The 19,805-nt window shown below is 49.3% G+C and overlaps 1 protein-coding gene across 2 annotated transcripts in view; it reads left to right on the top strand.

The window, feature by feature from the left end:
- Window positions 1-19,805, top strand: part of Dock1 (dedicator of cytokinesis 1) — a 450,610-nt gene that overhangs the window by 346,183 nt on the left and 84,622 nt on the right. For both annotated transcript variants that reach the window (XM_027930051.3, XM_027930050.3), the window contains exons 30-31: window positions 13,735-13,813; window positions 17,959-18,059. In XM_027930051.3, the coding sequence (XP_027785852.1) occupies window positions 13,735-13,813; window positions 17,959-18,059 (180 nt within the window). The remainder of the gene's footprint in view (window positions 1-13,734; window positions 13,814-17,958; window positions 18,060-19,805) is intronic.

The raw sequence follows: 19,805 nt of genomic DNA, 5'->3' as shown, positions 1-19,805 counted from the left end.
CAACTATCAAGTGCAAAGCATGGCACAGCAGGTGCCACCCTGGAGCCAGGTTGTGACCCAGAGGAAATAATGAGCAGTGTAACCTCGGTGGGAGAGAGGCGCCTCTTGGTGCTGTGGGCTCATGCAGGTGTTATGGGTGCCAGAGGATTTTCTCACGTCAGTAGGGCCGGAAGAGGAAGATGCCCAGAGAGGTCCACGTCCTAATTCCCAGGTCCGCGAGCAGTCATGCTGCATGGTCAGGGGTGTTAAGGTTACCAACGTCGGTGGGAAGCCTCTAATAGTTCCTCTCCAAGAGGAGCACAATTCAGGCAGCCTGGGGAAGCCTGTTTTGGATGTCTGACCTGTAGAACTGTAAGGAGATAAATGCATCTTATGGAAATTTGTCATAGCAGCACAGGATTCCAGCACACTCAGGAAGATTACTGGGTCCCTTCTGAATTTCCTACTTGAAAAATAATAATAATAATAATAACAACAACAACAACAGGACTCTGTTTGTTCTTCTGAGCTGAGCCAGGTCTGCTTGCTTCTCCCTGCCCCTGGCCTTCTCTTTCCCTCGAGGGCCAGGTAGGGGCCTGGGATTCCCAGGTATCTGTCTGTGGCCCTCAGAGTGGATTGGCACACAGCAGGACTACTGTCCTCCTCTGCCATGGTTTGACATGCGTGGATTTTGTCCAAAGCAGCAGTTTTCTGGAATTCTCACAGGCAATTCCCTGTGACTCTAAGCTTCTGAGGCTGCTTAGCACTTTAGTCACGTGACTCGAAAGCCTGGAGGACAGAGAACGGGCCATATTGTCCCTTCAAGCCTGGCCCTTTGCAAGCCTTTGCTTTCCTTTGGCCCTCTGTCCCCATTTAGGGTGTCCGGCCGACTGCCTGGGCGGGGCTGTGGAGAATGGTGGGGAACAACATCAGCTGTTAAGCCTGGCACCTGGTGCTGCCTGTGTTACCCGGTCACCCCACTTTAGAGCCCAAGGATCCTAACAGACCACTGATTTTCACAGTAGCTCCCTCAGGTAGAGTCCTGTCCGAGCCCACCTTCTTCCCTGCTCCCCACCTTTGTACCCTGTCAGGAGACAGAGCCTCGTGTATGTATGCCTGCCTGCCTTGGAGATCTGTGCCTGCTCGTGCCAACCCAGTGCTGGGCGCCCACTGGACCCCTGCCTGGCTGGATGGGAAGAGCTGCAGTCAGGGCCAGCCCGTGGCTGACTCGCCTGGTGTGTGGGACAGCAGGCCTGGGAAGACTGGGTCTCAGTCCACCTGGACAGAGACCAACAGCATCCCATAGACTGGGGAGCCGAGAAGCAACAGAAAGTGCCAGATCGAGGTGCGGCCAACTTGGTGTTTGGGTGGGCTGCTTCTCCCTTGGTAGGTGATACCTTGCTGCGTCCTTGCCTGGTGGGAGGGCGAGGGAGATTTCTCAGGATACTGCCCTCCTCCTGAGGGCTGCCCTTGTGACCTCACCACTTCCTGAGGCCCCTCCTAATGCCATCACCTTGGGGCAGGGCTTCAACATGAATTTGGGGTCACAAGCACTGGCGCAGCTGGAGACTCGTCTTCCCGTGGCCTCTCTGCGGGTGCCCTTAATGACTGCCCTGGTACTGTCTCACCCAAACTCTCCTTCCAGCCTCTCCGAAGGCCTGGACGTCCCTCCCCAGATGCCTCTGGTTCTTGAACAAAGTACAAGTGGTTTTTCCTCCCAGTTGTGCTGGGCAGAGGCAGGCCGTTAAACTGTGGCTCTGCAGTGTACCTTCTGGAAGCCCCTTACCCCCAGGAGTACTGGTGATACGGAGGCAGCTGGGAAGCTGGGCTGCACCCGAGGGGCAGTGCTGGCCTTGGCGCCCTCCACCTCACATGTGGGACACTGAGCTATGGTGCTGAGGGCCTGGCGCTGGCTGATTTCTTCCTGCCACATGCTAGCTGGGTACCCTGGGTGGGGACCTCATGGTCCTCCTTCTCCTACCTGGAAACTGGGGAGGCTGATGGAGAGCCTGTGCCAGCCCCTGGCTGACGGGAGGGCTGCCTGAGGGGCACTTGCGCCTCTCCCGTGGCCCAGCCTTCCTCTTGCCATGTGACGTGGGCCACCACCCTGCACCGGCATCTGGCTTCATGACTCCAGAGCGAGGTGTCTAGCAGAGGAGGCAGGAACGCGCAGGCGGCCACACGCCCAGCTCTTCCTGCTCCTGCAGAGGGACAGGCCAGCTTAGCTGTGAGCTGTGTCCTCACTGGATCAAGTGACAGAAGGAAAGGGAAAGTATTCTCAAGGTCATGCAGAAGACGGGTGAGGCAGAGGCTGACTCACAGGAGCCCCTGTGGCAGGAGCAGTTGGCTTCCGGTGCCTTCCACCCTGGGCCTCACAGGGCAGGGACGGGCCAAGTAGGATTACCTGTGGCCAAATCCGTGCACAAGCTCCCACCAACCACGTCTCCTGGGAAATAGGGACCTTTGCTGTCACCTGCCCATCATCTCATACTCGCCGTCCTTTAAAGCCTCCTGTCATAACAAGGCAGAAGCACCTAGAAAGTGGGTTTCAGAAGGGGCAGGGGGAAGACAGTCTGCGTGGCCCCATGGAGGTTCCCGGGCAGCGGTCCTTCTAAACCATGCTGCAGAGGTGGGAGCTGAAGCCCTGCTTGGCCCCACATCACGCCTGGTGGGGAGAGCCCTGCCTTGGTCTGACCCAGGGCTCTCTTCAGGTGGCTCCCCAGGATGCGGTGAGCTGCTGTCACGACTGGGTGCCCAGGGAGCTAGCTGCTCTCACCCCTTCACCACCGTTACGATGAAGGAGAGCTCCCGTCAAAGTCTGCTGCAGACACTGCCCCATTTGATTGACTGTGAAGAAAACAGTTCAAAGCTGTTGATGAACTGGACCAGGGCTGCACAGCCTGTCTTGAAAACACATCACTCAGCACATGTGGGTGTGGGTCTCCTGTTCCTTCTGCACCTTTTTCTTAGGGTCCTCTCCCACAGAGGCCCACAGGCCTGGGGAGAGAGGAACTAAATGAGTACTGGGTGGCAGTTACTTAATACCAGGGAGGATGAGAAACTATGGAGAATGTGGCTGCTCCCAGACACTCTCAGGCCCCGAGGCCCCAGTGGGCAGAGGATCTTGTCCCAGCTGTTAGCCTGTGGCAGATGAGCCTCCAGCAAATTCCATTAGCTTGCTAAATGGTTGAGGTGCCCTTAGCAGGCCCGGAGAGCGCACCAGCATGGACTCCGGGCGAGGCTGGCACATGCTGAGTGTGACATGACTGGAAAGGAACACACTCCTCTGTCCCCGGTCTCCTTTGGGAGTCACTGTCTGAAGCTCCAGGGTTCACTCAGGGTCAGACTGGCTGCAGGACTGTCTCAGCTATTCTTGTTTATACAGGATGCACACTGGGTGCTGTGGGGGTCAGACTAGCACAGTGTGTCCTCAGGGGATGCAGAGGATGTCAGGGCGTGTGCCACATGGCTGACCTCTGGCCTGTGCAGAGTTACGGGAGAACAGCATTCTCAGCCAGGGGGTTGTCGCGGTTGGTGTCTGTCTGTGCCTTGGTGCTCATTTAGTAATGCCTTGCCTCTTCCTAAAACAGATCTGAACAGCCTGGTGCTTTGGGGAGCAAAGGTCAGACGTTTATTCCCAGGTTTATTTTTTAAATGGGGCTGAGCCGCACTGATGGTGCAGATATGGACAGAGACCACAGCTCCAACTGCCGCAGCCCCCGGAAGCTGCCCTGTGTCCTTTGCTTTTCGTGCTTTTCTGTTTTATTATGATAAAATATATATGCCATAAAATGTGCCCTTCTAACAGTTTACAAGTGCACAGTTCAGTGGCATTGATGACACCCACAATGTCGTGCAACCATCCCCACTATTTATTGCCAGATCGCTTCATCCTCCTGAACAGAGAACCGTAACCCCCCCTCTGACTCTTGCCCCCGTTCCCACGAGTCTGGAACTTGGAAAACAGATGGCGCCCACTATTATTCCTGGCAGGCAGGTCCTCCAGCTGGTCCTTGAGACACCCACCCGGGAACAACAGGAGAGCTGTGGGGAAGGAGGATCTTGGACAGGCAGGCTCTGGGTGAGGGTGGTGTGGTCTTGGGTGGGCCAGGACCCTCCTGCCTGCTCCAGCAGTAAGACTTCTCCTTCCCTGGGTGTTGGGACCTGCTGGCGAGTTTGTCTTGGAGACTTTTGTCCTGTTATCCAGGGTGCCTCGAAATCCATCAACGCTTCAACAACTTGTGGAGTTGACACAGGTGAACAGGGCAGGGTTGGGGAGGCAGAGGAGGGGGTAGAGGACATGATGTTTTGAGGTATCTGCACCTGGGCTAATTAACAGATGCATGGCTTCACACAGGGACCATTTTTGTGGTGAGGGCATTTAGCCCTATTGTCCTTGACGTCTCAAGAGTGCAATCTCTCATTTGCTGTTGTCACTTGTGTACAATAGCTCTCCCGCAGGGTGTTCCTCCTGGTGAACTGTAAGGATGTCCCAGGACCAGCGTCTCTTTATTCCCCCCTTGTGACTCCTGCACCTCTGGGAGCCCCCATTCTCCTCTACTTCCACCATTCCAACTTTTCTAAATTACTCATGAGCAAGACCAACTGGTATTTTTCTTTCTGTGTCTGGCTTATTTCACTTGTCCTGATGTCCTCCAGGGTCATCTGTGGTAGAGATGGCAAGACTTGGTCCCTTTCCATGGCTGACTAGAATTCCATTGTGCGTGTCTACCACACCTGTATCCATCATCGACGGACATCCAGGTTAATTCTGTGCCTGGGCTATTGTGACTGTTGCTGCAGGAAACATAGGACAGCGGATACCATTCTGACATTGATTTTTTTTCCTTTGGATATAGACCCAGGGATGGGGTTGCTGCGTCACACAGTACTTATATTCTTAATTTTTTGAGGAATCTCCCTACTGTTTCCAATAACAGTCATACAAATTTACATTTCCACCAACAGTGTAGAGGGTTCCCTGGGGAGCCCGAGTCTTTCCTCTTACTAGAGTGAGGTGATTTCTCACTGATGTTTTGATGTGCCCTTTACTGGCAATTAGTGGGTTTGCCTGTTGGCTACTTCTGTGTCTTCTTTTGAGAAGTTTCTGTTCAGGTCTCTTGCCCATCATTTTTTAAAAATATTTTTTAGTTGTAGCTGGACACATACCTCTATTTATTTTTATGTGGTGTTGAGGATCAAACCCAGTGCCCCATGCATGCCTGGCGAGCCCTCTACCACTGAGCCACAGCCCAGCCCCTTTGCCAATCTTTTAATCAGACTTTGGTTTGGTTTGGTTTTTTTGCTTCAAAGGATGTTAGGCCCAAATTGGCAGAGGTATAGTCTGCAAATTCCTGCTCCCAATCTGTAGGTTCTTTTGGAGAAAATATTTGCAGAACGTGGGTTTTGAAACATGGTGCTAAAATGAGATTGGCTGAGGCACGCTTAGAGCCTGGTGCTGCAAGCACGGGAACCCGCCTCCCTTGCTCTCTGAGTAGATTCATCCCAACACTCAGCACCTCCTTTTCAGGGCTCCAAGTGGGCCATTATCACCCCTAGATTTTGGAAGTGGCTTTTTAAAGCTTTTTTTGATCCATAAGTTTTATTTTTTTAAAACCACCAACCCACCCCCCCCCACCAAAAAAAAAAAAAAAAAGATGGAAGAGGGCAGATTGTAATTGAATCACAGCTTTTCAGGGGTTGGCAAAACATTCTTTGAAGTGCCCACAGGCTCAACACTGCTGTTGCTAGAGTGGGAAGCCGTGGACACCCCTACGTGAGTGGGTGTGGCCATCACTGTGTCCTGATGAGACTCTGCATGGTTTCACACACCTCGGGATGGATGCTGCTCAAACAGAGAGGGGAACGGTGCCGATGAGGATCGAGAACATGGAGACGTTGGTGGGGATGTCAAAGGCTGTATCTGCCATGGAGAACAGTGTGGCAGTTCCCTAAAAACAGAACTGCTGTGTGATCTGTCAGTCCAGTTCCTGGTGTACGCCCCAAAGAGCTGAATTCAGAGGCTTGAAGAGACGTTCGCGTGAACGTGGTGTGCTCTATACAGGCACCAAAATATTGTTCATCCTCATCGAGGGAGGAAATTCCAACACAAGCACCAATATGAATGAAATTGATGATATTTTGCTAAGTGAAATAAACACTCACAAAAGGATAAATGCTGTTATGATTCCACTCATATTTGGTACCCTGAGTTGTCGGATTCTCTTAGACAGAAGGAGGAATGGTGGTTGCAGGGTTGGGGCAGGGGAGGGTGTGTGGGCCTTACTTTGGTCAGATGCAGGCTCCTGAGGGTGGTGGCGGTGACTGTGCTGATGCCGCTCAAGCGTACACTTAAAAGCCTACCTGCTGCCCTTGATGTTACAGCTGTCTGTTCATTCACAAAAAACGGTCTTTGACCAAGCCCTGCTTTGCAATGGGAAGGGCCATTGTAGCCAGTGTTGGAAACACAGTTCCAACCAGAGAGCCTTGGCCTGTCTGATTCCTAGGAGATGTTGTGGACCACACAGAACCAGGAGACAACAAAATGATTGGCAGTTGCCAGGGGAGGGTGGGTGATCAGGGGAACACAGGATATTTTAGGGCACTGATATGATACTATAATGGGGGACACGTGTTGTTCTTCATTGTCTGACCTGTGGGATGCCTGAGACCAGAAGTGAGCCCTAAGGTAAACTATGGTGTCAGGGCTGGTCCACTGGTTGTCACAAATGTGACCCTCTGCTGGTGATGTTGATAGTGAGGGAGGCCGTGCACCTGGTGTGTCTCAGTGAGTACGCCAACCCTGTGCTCTCTGCTCAGTGGTGCTGGGACCCAAAACTGCTGTAAAAAATGAAGTATTGAAATAGTGGTGGTGATATGGGAGGAGCAGGGCACTGCCCCCAGACGACAGTCTTGGGCGGGACTTGGTGGCTACCGAAGCCTGCTGAGGGTCTCTTATCCTGTTCTCTACTTTGTCCATGCTGGCAAGTACCCTGAGTGGAAAGGAAAAGCAACATGATCACAGGATTGACTTGGATTGTGCTGACCGCATGGACTGAGGATCCCAGGGAGGGCAGCGTGATGGTGTGGGATGTGGCCTGGGCCAGGCCTGCCCTGCCCTTCATCAGATGATCCATACCGAGGTCCTGTGAGCACGAAACATGGTTCATGTGAACGAGGCCACAGCACCTGTCATCGGAGCTGCCAGTGCACCTGGAACCATCCGGTTGCACGGGCCAGGGGGTCACCTGAGAGAGCAAACGGGGCGCAGTGGTGGGGTCTGGCCACTCCTGGAATTGCTGCCTTTGGCCCCGAGGATTTCTTGACCCCATGTACTTTTCAGTGAGAACAGGGACAGAATGTGTGTGGCTCTGCAGAGCAGGATCCAGATGAGCAGGCCAGGGCCTGTGACCTCTGTCCCTGGGTTGGGGACCCTGCTATGGGGGCCCAGCCAGAGTGCAGAGCAGGTCTGCCTTGGAGTCTCTGTGGTCCTGTCCACCTCGCAGCCCAGTCTGCTTCCTCCAGGGCTAGTGGGCAGAAATGCTCAAGGCAGTCTGGGGTTTGGTTAAGAGCTTGATGGATGTTTAAGCCTTTATTGATTTGAAAAAGAAATTGAGAAGTCTTGGACGAAAAGAACTCTCGCTAGTGCAGAGAGCAAAGTAGCAATTTAGTCTTTTGGCTTTGGGGCTTTCTGACCATAAGCAACCTCTACTTTGGAGTCCCCAGGCCACCCCACCTCCTCTGCCCACCCACAAATGCATGCAGATTGTACCCCACATTGCTGGTCACTCCATAACCCAGCCCAGCCGCCCCTTTTAGCCTGATTCCCAGAAAGTTCTGGTGACACTGGCCTTCCCACTCTTTCCCAAGCCCTGAGAATACAAGGCCGATCCCCAGGGCCCAGCTTCTGTGTGTTCATTACACGCCCCCGCCGCCCCATGCCAGAAGTCTTTCTCCCAAGTCACCTCTGTGCGTGTGGCTTCGGTTTCCCAGCCGAGGTCCCACGATGGCAGCTGCTGACTCTCTAGTCACTGCCTTGATGACAGAGCCACCCTGCCAAGCGTGGGCTGTGCAAGAGGACCCATCAGCCAAAATACAGCATCCCTTCTCCCTCCTTCCCTTTGAGTGAGTGATGATCTCTGCGTCTTTTTTATCTCTTGACCTCAAGTTGCCTGTGATTCCCAGCATTCCTGAATTATGCGGAAATCATTTTAAGGCAAATTTCCAGCTACTATTACTTGACTCACTGTCCTGCAGGGATGAAATCTGTCACTTCTAATTTGTTTCCTTTTCTCCGCCCATTTTGGGCAAAACATTTTTGTTAAAGGATGCATTTTTCCCCCAAAGGGAGTTGTTTTAATGCCAGAAGTATTTAAATGCCCTCATATTGAACTGTACAATCTAATTATATAACTTAAAGTAAGTTTAGGGAAGGAATAAACAAAACCCCACAGCGTCACAATTTGAGAAATGGAGATTTGTGTTCCAGTGGAAATCCAATGTCTTTCTCCATATTTTTTCCTCTTTAGTAATGAGGCACCTCATCTTGAGTTTCATTGGCAGCAAACACTGGGTAACAGAGATTCTAGAAATGCCTGAGGCTCTGTCATAATAGTCATTTTAGTGCCTGTGATGGTGCCAGGAGCTTGTAATAGTCAAATTGGTTTCTGATTACTTTCCACTTGCTAAGTTCCCCTCTTCTCAATTAACACGTAATTATTTAGGACTGTGCTGCTGATGGTGCTCCACACCTCGCCTCCCATCAGGCAGCCTTTGAGATGGTCTCCTTCCAGAGCCATAGGCAGCCCCTGGCCCTTTCTGTGCAAGACAGGGTGTCATGTGGACTGAGAAGCCAGGCTGGCTGGACGCCCCCTAGAAACATCACAACCCAAGAGGCTTAACATGTGCCCAGTGTCTCCTGCAGGCGCAGCCTTCCCAGTCCACATCCCGCCCGAGCCCCCAAGACAGCAGAGTGCAGAAGTCATCAGACATGTCTTTCCCTCATACCAAATGGGACTTAAAATTTTGTGAAGTGTCGTTGGAGATCATAGTGTTCTGAGACTTGTATGATGTGGTCATATCTCTTTCTCACCTCTGTCTCCAAGTCAAGAACAAGCCTATGGATTCAAAGTTCTGGGAGCTTAGAGGTGCCACAGCTGTGTGTCTTTCTCTCTAGTGGAACATGTGAGAATCTCAAGAACTTGAGTCACTTCTTTATTTATTGTAACATTTATTTTAAAGTGACAAATACTGATGGTATACGTTAGGGGCACCCTGTCTGGTGTATGCAGACCTGTGTGTCAGTTAAGTCAAGATGATGGACACATCCGTCACACCTCACATGAGGATCACATGTTCCTGCTGCTGAGCAACTTACTGAAGGTCGTGTGGCCCAGCGTCTCTGTGAACCTGAAGCCTTTGGCCGGAGACTTCAGTTGTACACATGTGTATGTGTGCCGACTACACTTAAACTCACGTGTGACATGTCAGGATTTAACTGTGTGTTGTTTCAAGTGGAGCTCCCTAGGGTTAAATGTCCAGGGTGAAAGAGAAGGAAGATGGGAAAACTTCCCGGATTGGTTTGTTCATTTGTTTGTTGAATTATCTGGTCCTGGGAATGAACTGCCTCCATTTACCACTGGTCCCAAATTGTTAAAAGAGGGTAATGCTGGACACAGGAGTTACCGAGAACAGGGACGAATAAAATCAACTGGATTGGGGCTCAGTGGTAGAGTTCTTCCCTAGTGCACTAGAGGCCCTGGGCTTATCCCCAGCACCACCAAAAGGAAGGAAGGAAGGGAGGGAGGAAGGAAGGAAGGAAGGAAGGAAGGAAATACTTGCAGGCTTCTTGCCTTATGGCATTTTGGACCTTCTTAGGATGATATAATTTGCCCTTGATTCTCTCTGCATCATCTGTAGGTTTGATTTTATCTTCTAAAATTTTAGATTATATATAAATCCTTCCTTAGATTAAAAATGATTGAAAAGAACTCTATTAAATGCAGGCTTGCCCTGTTTTTAATCATTTGGGACAGTGTCCTTGACAACATTAAAATTTTCATACCATCGGCTTTGTTTCTTAGAAGTTTCCTAATTCTCCTGGCTCGGAATGAGACATTCCTTATTTAGTGATTGATCTCTTCCCCTGAAGTCCCTGACTTTTCTGGAAGAGTGGAAGCAGCTCTTGCCTTTCCAGTTCCCTGGTCTCTACAAACACCTCTCCCGTTCCCTGGGTCGTGCCCAGCCTGGCCTCTTTGTGACCTGAGGCTTCCCCACTACAGAGTTGAGTGGGGAGAACAGACGCTGAGCTTGCCGGGCGGAGGACTCCACCTCTTCACTGGAGCAAGCTCAGGGTGTTTTTGATTGTTTCTGTTTTGTTCTTTCGGGGGAAAGTCCTGGACGCACACCTTGGCTCAGAGAGATCTATTAGCACATCATAAACTAGTGGCTCCTTCAAGCAGGGCCTTCTAGAATATGTGCCATGGCAGGAGGTTCTTGTAGGCACACTGGGGGACCCTGATATGTAAAAGACAAGGTTCTTGCCATCAAGGAGAGGAGAAATGAATGAAGGCAGACGAGAGGAGTGGGGGGGACAACACCCAGCCATCCATGCAAATGCTTAATGAGAATGGGAGTAACAGGAACCTGAAAGGAGTGGAGCCCTGCCACCGGCCACCAAAGGTCTGCATGGAATTCAAGGACTCTGGGAGAGAAGAGGCTACGGAACACCCTGGCCTCCCTGAGCCTCCCAGCTGGGTCAGAGTCTGACCAGCTCCCCCATCCGGGCCAGCTCACCCATCCATACACTCATTCCTGCATGCATTCCTGCGACAGTTACCTAGTGAGCATATCCAGGAGCCAGGTGCTGAGTAGACACGGGTTCTCAGAGGCACTAGTAGGTGTATCCACTGCCTTTAAGATTGCTGTCATTTATTCCTGGTCTGGAGGACTTCCTAAGCCTGGGCCAACTCCCCCAGTGTCTGGCATAGATAGAGCTGCATCAGGGACTCAGAGGTAAGCCCCCTGCACCCACCGTCCCTCCAACTGACTCCCTGAAAAACAGTGGCCATCTTGCCTTGCGGAGTCCAGCGCAGCCCTTGGTTCTGTCTGGAGAGGTATCCTGCCCTCAGTCCAGGTACATGGCTCGCCTGTGATCCTCCTCCTGCTCCTCTGCTACTGATGGCGATCGTTATGCTAAGCTTCTAATGGGATTTCCTTATTTATGCTCCCCAGTTTGACATTTATTAGAAGTAACTTATTAATTACATTGGATAATAGATATTCTTACCTAAAAGTCTCTGTTTATGTTTCTTTTTGCCTAGGTAGCTAATTGATTTATCTTCAAATGGTCTCGAGAACGTGGCTAGGTCTTTCATCCCAGCGAGTGTGAAATGGAAGATGTTTATGTTTGTTCTGGATGGTTCTAGCAAGTGACACCACCCTTCATGCACTGCGCCTGAGCTTCCTCTGATCTTTATTTACTGCCCTGATTATGGTTTTCATGCCATCTCTCCTTTAATTTTCCTCATAGAACTTACCTTCTGTATTATTTTTTCTCTCCTTCCTTTTTAAAAAATTTATATTAGAATCTATCTCTCTGCACTGCTCTTTCACAGTTGACGGTTCATTAAAAAGTTTTTGTTCAGGCTTTATATCATTTCAGCATGATATGTGTTTTTTTTTTATAAAAAGAAAAAAACATTTTAAGAAATATCTTTATTTAGCTAACTGGAATTGTTTCAAAGCTTAATTAGAAGTAGCATATTGCAACTATTTGGGTGCTATCCTGAGGCAAAATAATTACCGTATAATAATAATGCATGTTCTAGTAAACTTGTCATTATTGTCATAGAGAGCTGGAGACAGTGTCTTCTTTGAGTTCATAGGGACCCTGTTCTAAAGCTGAAGGAAAAAATTAAGGGAAAAAATGTTATGGTCTGTGCTTTTGAGTTTGGGAGCCTACCCTGGGGTTCGGGAAGCTGCTGCCCAGGGCATGGTCTGTAATTCCCAGGGTCAATACAGTGTGCATCCCCAGTGGCCATCTGCATACAAGTGCTGAGCATCAGGTGGGTAGGATGGCCCGTCTTCTCTTTAGCCTCATGTCTTTGCTCTAAGGACTGAATGTGGGGCGGCAGACCCCAGTCCAAGACCAAGCACCGACCACTTTCCAGGCCTCCTATGCACAAGAGGCAAGTCCTGTTTTCTGTAATGTTTTCCCTGGGTTCCACACAACTTTGTCAGGATGCCCAAATGTAGTATTTTCAGTTTATTTTTTTAAAAGGCAATTACAAATTTCAGCAACAAGAGCTATTTTTCAAATTTAACTGGGCATTCTCTATTTGCAAAATCTGGCAGCCCTGGAGCTGATGGGTGCTGCTGCCCAGCTGGGCTCTGGGTGATGGACAAGGCAGTGATCCCCACAGCCCTCCATTAACAGCTACTTAAACACACTCAGTCCTCCATTCCGGCTGTATTTTAACATCCCCAGGGAAGAACCCAGATCAGTCTGTCTGAAGCTTTTTTCCATGACTGAGAGCAAGCTCCAGCACTGGGGGGGTCCCTGCGGCACACCTGTGTGGGCCCTCCCTCCAGCTGATAGGCTTCTTGAGGAAATGGTGTCTGCATGTCCCCTTTCTCAGAGCTGCAGGCAGGATGAGTGGGAGAGACACTGTGGGGCAGTATGCACTGGGCGAGGTGGGGTGGCAGTGCTGGTAAGGTGGAGCACCCCTCCCTCCCTCCTCCCACGCACACTGGCCTTGAACACCTCTGGGATGGCAAGGGCAGGGCACTTCTCCAGGAGAGCTGAGCTAAAGAGAGAGAGAATGCTGTCAGAGAGCAGCAGGTGGTAGTAAGTAACCTAGATCTGCCTTACACTCTGGCTGCTTCCTGCTGTCTGAATGGAGCAGTGTAATTAAGTTCATTATCTGTGACCTGATGCCAGTTCCTCCTGCAGCCTCATCTTTGCAGGGGGAGAGGGCCCTTTGCAAAGAAGGAGCTGGTCGAAGCTTTATGTCAACACTTTTGAGGGTTGTAAAACAAATCTACTGAATGAGTGAGCTTGGGAAACACAGTACTCTGCTGTCATTGGGGACAGCCCAAATTGCGAATCTCACCATAGGAAAAAAAACGCCAAGGAATGGAAGACTGTGCTTAAAATGGTATATTATTAATGATTCAAGGAATTGAAATCCCAGTGAAAATTCTTATCAAAAACTTCTCTATCCACTAAAAATTTTTCATTTTAACATGTAAAGAGGGTCCAAATTAGCCTGTGGCTCATGGGGCAGACGATACTGAAACCAGCCATACACCCAACACAGTGGTGCTGCACCAAACCCATGCCTAGCCTGCTTGTGTGTATGCTGACAGCACTTTCAAATTTATGGCTTTAAAAAGCCAGCTAAGCAAAGATCATTTAATAATAAAATATTAAGTCGTTGCAACTCCAAGAAGGGATTTTATTTGCACCTTTTTTTTAAATTAGATTTTTTTCCAGTAATACTTCTCAAATGTTACTTTCAGAGCTTTTATTTTGGTGTTTCCTTCATTCTGCATGTTCTAATTTCCTTGATTAAATTTGGAGAACATCTGCATAGAATTCTGTGAGCTTTTCATTGGCCAAGCCTCCCAGCTTTGCACAGGACTTGGAGGCTTCACATCCCAGACAGTCTGGGGTGGTGTCTAATTGAAATGCCAAGCCCACAGAGGTGCCAGAGCCTGAGTGTGTAATTATGTAATTTTCTCTTGATCTTTCAGAGTCTTCCTGCGAGCGATTAATCAGTATGCAGATATGCTGAACAAGAAATTTCTGGACCAAGCCAACTTTGAGCTACAGGTAAGAGAAGAGGCAGACGCGACCTTTGCGGAGGAATCGTGTTAAAACAAATGGCTGATGGGCGCTCCTTGGTTTATATTCCTAATCCTTGAACTTAATTGGTCTCCATCCGAGGTGTGGAAATGAAATTTACAGTATGTACTATTGCAGCTGGAGGAGCGAAATGACGCCTCCGGGGTGTTTGTTCAATTTAGCGAGTTAGGAGATGGAGTTGTTTCAGAGAGAATCAGAGTGACAGGGAGGGACTCTCCATGCAGGAGGCCCGAGCCTCAGTGTGTGGCTGCCAAGATCTCTCTGCCTGTCCTGAGGCGCAGAAGAGGGATCCGCACTCAGCTTGCTGTAGAGCTGTGTTTCCCTGATACTGTCTCCTGGCTTTGTGCCACCTGTGTCCCCAGCCCCAGGGTTGTCATCACCTAGTCCACCAATTTCAGAAAGATCTCGTTAGTGCACTGCTTGTGTGTGTGTGTGTGTGTGTGTGTGTGTGTGTGTGTGTGGCATGCATATGGTGTATGCACCATCAGGGTGGCACAATGCCCTACTGTGCATCTGGGATCAGTGGCTCTCAATCCCGTTGCACTTCAGATGTGTTTTTGTTAATGGTGATTTTATTTCTCATTATTACTTAAAATATTTTCCAAAAGTCTGCAAATAAAAAAGAATGCAAATGGTATTTTTATTTTCTGGGTAGGATTGTTCACCAAGAAGGACCCTGAAAAAAAATGTATATACTCTCAGCAGCTAATCCAAAAATGTGTCATCAGATAATAGAAATTAGATACCTGTGAACTCTCCCGTACATCCAGCCTCCAGAAAATGCACAGCTAATGTGATACATAGTGTTTTAGGTGAAGTTCTGAGGCATGTACACTTTATTTCTTTTATAGTTTTTTAATTTTAAATTTCTAATCTCTCAGGTTTGTATACTATTATAGTCATAATATACCAGGTAACAATGTGACTTTTTATAATTTCTAATTTTTTATCGTCTTCTTGCTGGTGCTTATTTTCACCTCATAGACACAGACATGTCCTCTGTGGCAGCCGGGCATGGGCAGTGCCTGGGGTTTACTGGGAAGTTCCTCCTGCCCCTTACAGCTCTCGTCCCTGCTCTGGAATAGCAGCTGTGACTAATTGCCGCGTGCTCTCCCTGACCCTTCATGTGCTTCTGCAGTCCCCCACCTGTTGCCTGTTGCTTTTAACATGAATTAGTTCCTATTTTGTGTCTGCAGTCCAGTCATATTCTGCAATACAATGTATAGCACTCACCCAGCATTTCCATGCTGACTACCTAGAAGCTGCTTCCAGTTTATCGCCACCCTAGACCTGCTGCCATGAGTTGTGAGACCTGTGCGTCACTGTGCAGGTGTGGGCGTAGATAGGTTAATGGCCAGGTGGGCTAGGAAGGTTTAAGCCCGATGGAAGAGACGAGCCGCTGTCTCAAAATGCTGTAGCCCTTGGCAATCTCCCCAGTCTTCTTTGAAAGCAGCAGAATCTTCTCTAGCACTAACTTCTTTGATATTGTTGATTTTTGTTTTATTAGCATTTTCCCAAGGACTAGTTAGCTTGAGAATACCGTCCAGCTACAGAATTTCAACTGCAAACTGTCTAATCATCTCCTCTACTTATTTTTCTGTTGAGCTGTGTGTGTGTGTGTGTGTGTGTGTGTAGATACACACATCTCTATATAGATATGTATGAGGGTATATTTATCTATACATCTATCTATATACATACACATATATACAGTGTTGGAGTCCTTGATATAACCTGGTTATGGGTTTAAGCTTCTGCTTTGAATACTTAATTTGTCTCTGTTCAAATTTGACATTTGTTTTATAGCTATTTGGTTTTGTTTTGCTTGGCAAATCCTTCCTGCTTGTTATTTTATTTTTGGTGGGGGGAACTAGGGATTGAACTCAGGGGCACTCAGCCACTGGGCCACATCCCCAGCCCTATTTTGTATTTTAATTAGAGACAGGGTCTCACTGAGTTGCTTAGCACCTCGCTGTTGCAGAGGCTGGCTTCAGAGTTGTCCACGCCTTCCCCCTTTCTTAGCTTTCCGGGGGTGCTCCATCTGGGCTTGAGACAGCTAGCTTGGGGTGAGGCTCTGATGTCACTCTGCTCCACATATCATGATGGCTTGAAGGCCATGGATAGCATGGCTGCACACATATGCCTGTCAGCTCCTCTTGCTGTGTACCTGCCTCTCTAGGCCCCGCCAGTGGAGCCCGTTCTTCCCGATTCATTTTCTAATGCAAAATTATCTTGGCTATTTTTGTGCATTTCCTCTTCCCTATGATGTTCAAAATCAGCTAGTTAGATTTCTATTTTAAACACACATTGCTTGGATTTTAACTGGGAATTCTGCTGAACTTATAAATAAACTTGGGTTGGGGGATTTCACCCTACATGTGTTTTCCTAACCCCTACTGGAATATGTGGCACGGTATTTGTGTCCTTCATGAGGTTTTCGGATTAGATCTGGACTGGCCTTGCACATGGCAGGCTGGTGGATTCCTGTGTGTTGCAGTCATGGTTGTTGGGAGGGGTCCTTCTTCCCAGAACATCAGTAACAATGTACTTTATATTGCTACATGAGTTAGCCCCTGGATTCTCAGCCTGAACCCCAACACACTAAAAGCCATGTGCTCTTTATGTTCAGCATGGAGCTCTGCACCTTGGCAGATGTGACAAACCTGACTCTTGTTTGGGGGAGTCATGGTGATATACCATGAATGCTTCTGGCTCCACAGTAGTCCTGGTCCTTAGAAGAAAATGAGTGAGGAGCTAGCGACACAGTCATTTAAAAAGAAACGCCCTGTGTTAGTGCATTGTCTTTAAATGCCTAAGATCTGACATTTCATGAATTCTAGGACCATGCACACAGCGGGCCCGTCCTGGCAGAGGTGCTGACTGTGGTTCTCAGCTGCAGCTGGTGATGGCCAGGGTCCTTGGAGTGCTATGGAAGGAGGACATAGGTGGGAGGGGTCATTTTGAAAACAAAAGAAAAGGAACAACTTGGGAGGGGTCCTTCTTCCCAGAGCATCAGTGACAATGTATTTTATATTGCTGCCACAGGTCCCCTGGATTCTCAGCCTGAACCCCAACACATTAAAATCCACACACTTGTTTGTGTGTGGGAGCCCCCCTGCTATAAGAAGAGGCCAGAGCAGCAGGGCCCTTCTGGCAGTGAAGATGCACGGGCTGTGAGGCCGGGGCACCTGCCCAGTGTCACGTGTGGCCTGCAGCTTTGGGCATGTCTGCAGCCCTCTGTGGGGCAGGACAGGCTGTGGCTCCTGAGCCCTGTGGCAATCGGAGGCATAGATGTGCTACCATAGAAGGTGCCCATTCCCAGGCAGGGTCCAGGAAATGGAGCCCACACTCTTAAAGCCTATGAGTGCCCCTAATGTCCATGCCCCTCACAGGTAACTAAAACCACAGTCCATACTTACTTCAATATGACTCTGAAACTCATTTGATTACAGTCCTGGTTGTAGATGAATTTCTTTTAAATACTGTCTTTAAATCACATCCATAAATCCTCAAAATATAAAGTGTTTGATCTTTTTACAAGTTTTCCTTAATTGTTGAGTGTATGAATAAAGTTTTTTGACATAATAAAAAAAAATCAGAAGGGCTGGGGCACGGGTCAGTGATGGAGCATTTTCCTAGCATGCCTAAGGCCCTGCATTCCGTCCCCAGCACTGAAAAAACTGAACCGTGAATTATCATGCTCTTCTTCCACCAGGAGCACCAAGATGTGATGATCATAAGAGCCAAGTGTTCATTACAGGCTCTGCAGCTTTGCCCCTGTCTGCACCTCTGTTCACTTCATGCCTTTGGTGGTGCCTCCCATAAGCCAAACGAGATACTGTTGGAATTCCCAACTCATCAGGACAGTGAAGCACAGAGAGGTTAGATTAGCTGCGCAGTGAATTGCAGAGCTGGGGTTTAAGGGCATACACTGCAACCTGGAAGCCACAGCTCAGCCTGCACCACACATCGTGGAGACTGGCTGGCAGGTCTCTGGTTTTCAAAAACATTTCAGAAGTCTGTGTCAAGCAAATGATAAATGTTTCAGAGCTTTTGGGAGATCACACATTAGGCCGTTCAACAACTTAACACATCCCGGTTTTGGTTTTCAGCTATGGAACAACTACTTTCACCTGGCTGTGGCTTTCCTCACCCAAGAGTCCTTGCAACTGGAGAATTTCTCAAGTGCTAAGAGAGCCAAAATCCTGAACAAGTAAGTCCTCGTCCTGCTCAGAAACCTGGGCAGGCGCCTCCAACTCTATTAGCATAATTTTCATGTCTTCTCTAAGCCAACTGGGTACAAATTGAGATGTAATCACGGTGTAATGAAGGGGTGGTTTTAAATCATGAATTGGGTATTGCCTTTTCTAACCCATGAATCAAGATCTAAAATTGCAGGATTCATCCTGGTAGGTTCAAAGTCGGTGCAATTCAAGACGATTAGAGCAACACAGAATTTGAGCTTCTGGAGATGACGATTTTGCTGTGCACTCTTTCTGATGTCATTCCACATTACTTTATTGCTTAATTCTCCAGTTCTGCTTATAAATCAGGCTTTTGGTGAAAGCCATTGACCTGTTGGGACTGTCCGGCAACTCAGGGCGGAGCTCTTACTGCCGGTTTCCCTCCTGGCAGCAGACAGCTGTCTTCTGTCCGGGAGATTTGAGTGGACTGGACAGCCCCTTGGGCCTCTGTGAGGAAACCTGGCGGAAGCTCCGTGAAGGCCGAGGTCGCTGCAGGGCACTTGGGGTTCCCTCACCCTAGTCTGTACCCTTCACTGCACCTGCTCCCGGATCAAGGAAAACATGGTCACACAGGTTCCTTCCAACAGCTGGGCACCCTGAGGTCTTGCCTCCTCTCTTTCTGCCTCTGTTTCAAGAATTTGCCCTGCTCCCATTGTCCCTGTCATAAATATATTGAAAAGAGTTCCAAAGTGGCACCGTGGTGCCCAGTCACAGTTTAGAATGTCTCGGCCACGTCCTGGCTGTGCCCGGGCATGGCCAAGTCCCTGCTGCTCCTGAGTTTCGAGATTGCAGAGGGAGGCTCAGGAGGTGCAGCTGCTCAGCGTTTCTCGAATCCTCTGAGTGTGCAGTAAAAATGGAAAGCCCGTTGTCCCTGGAGAGTGAGAGGCTTCAGCAAATAATTTACTGAGCTTGTACTATGTGCTGGTGACCTTCTAAGCACTTTGTGCTTTTCACATGTAATCCTTACAAAAACAGAACTACTCATTAAGTCCTGTGTCATCTGTATCTTCCACATGAGCAAGGTGATGGACAGGGTGGTCGAATCTCTGGCTAACTGTGCCTAGAAAGTGCAAGGCAGGATCTTGGTCCGAGGAGCTTAGAGCCCAAGGCTTTAACCTGTACTGTGTTCAGGGCTCCCTGGCCTTTGACCCACACCAACGAACTGAAAAGCAGGTACTACCTGGCCAGCTTCCCTCAGGCTCCGACAGCTGAGCAGCTCCTAAGAGCCCTGGCTGTGGACAATGATCATGGCTCAGAAGAGAGACCTGCACCTGGTGAGCAATGCACAGAGGAGACAGAGGGTGCCCACCCACGGCCACGAGTTCTGTGCACTCCTTGGACAAACACAGGTCCTCATCATTCCCCATGGCCCACCCATCCAGAGACAGACTTACCCTGGAGCACCTGCTGGAGATGCACCCAACAGGGGACTCCCACTTCAGGACATTCATGTCCCCTAGGACCACAGGAAATGAGGGACAGTGGCTGGCGATGTTGCTGTCCTTATAGTTTAAAAGCTTTCCTAGTGCAGAAATAGTAACAACCCGCTCATTCCAATCCCTTGCAGCGCAACTCACCTAGGGCTGCCATGACTCCTTGACGCACAAGGAGAGCTCAGCCTGTGCCAGAGTCGCTGCCAACGATGGCCACCCAAAGTGAAAGACCCCATGGCAGCTGACTCCAGAACCATTTCTGCCAAGCACCTGCCCTTAAGA

The sequence above is a fragment of the Marmota flaviventris genome, chromosome 4 (genome assembly GCF_047511675.1).
Source record: "Marmota flaviventris isolate mMarFla1 chromosome 4, mMarFla1.hap1, whole genome shotgun sequence".
NCBI classification, from domain to species: Eukaryota; Metazoa; Chordata; class Mammalia; order Rodentia; family Sciuridae; genus Marmota; species Marmota flaviventris.
This window is presented reverse-complemented; position numbering and strand designations above follow the sequence as displayed.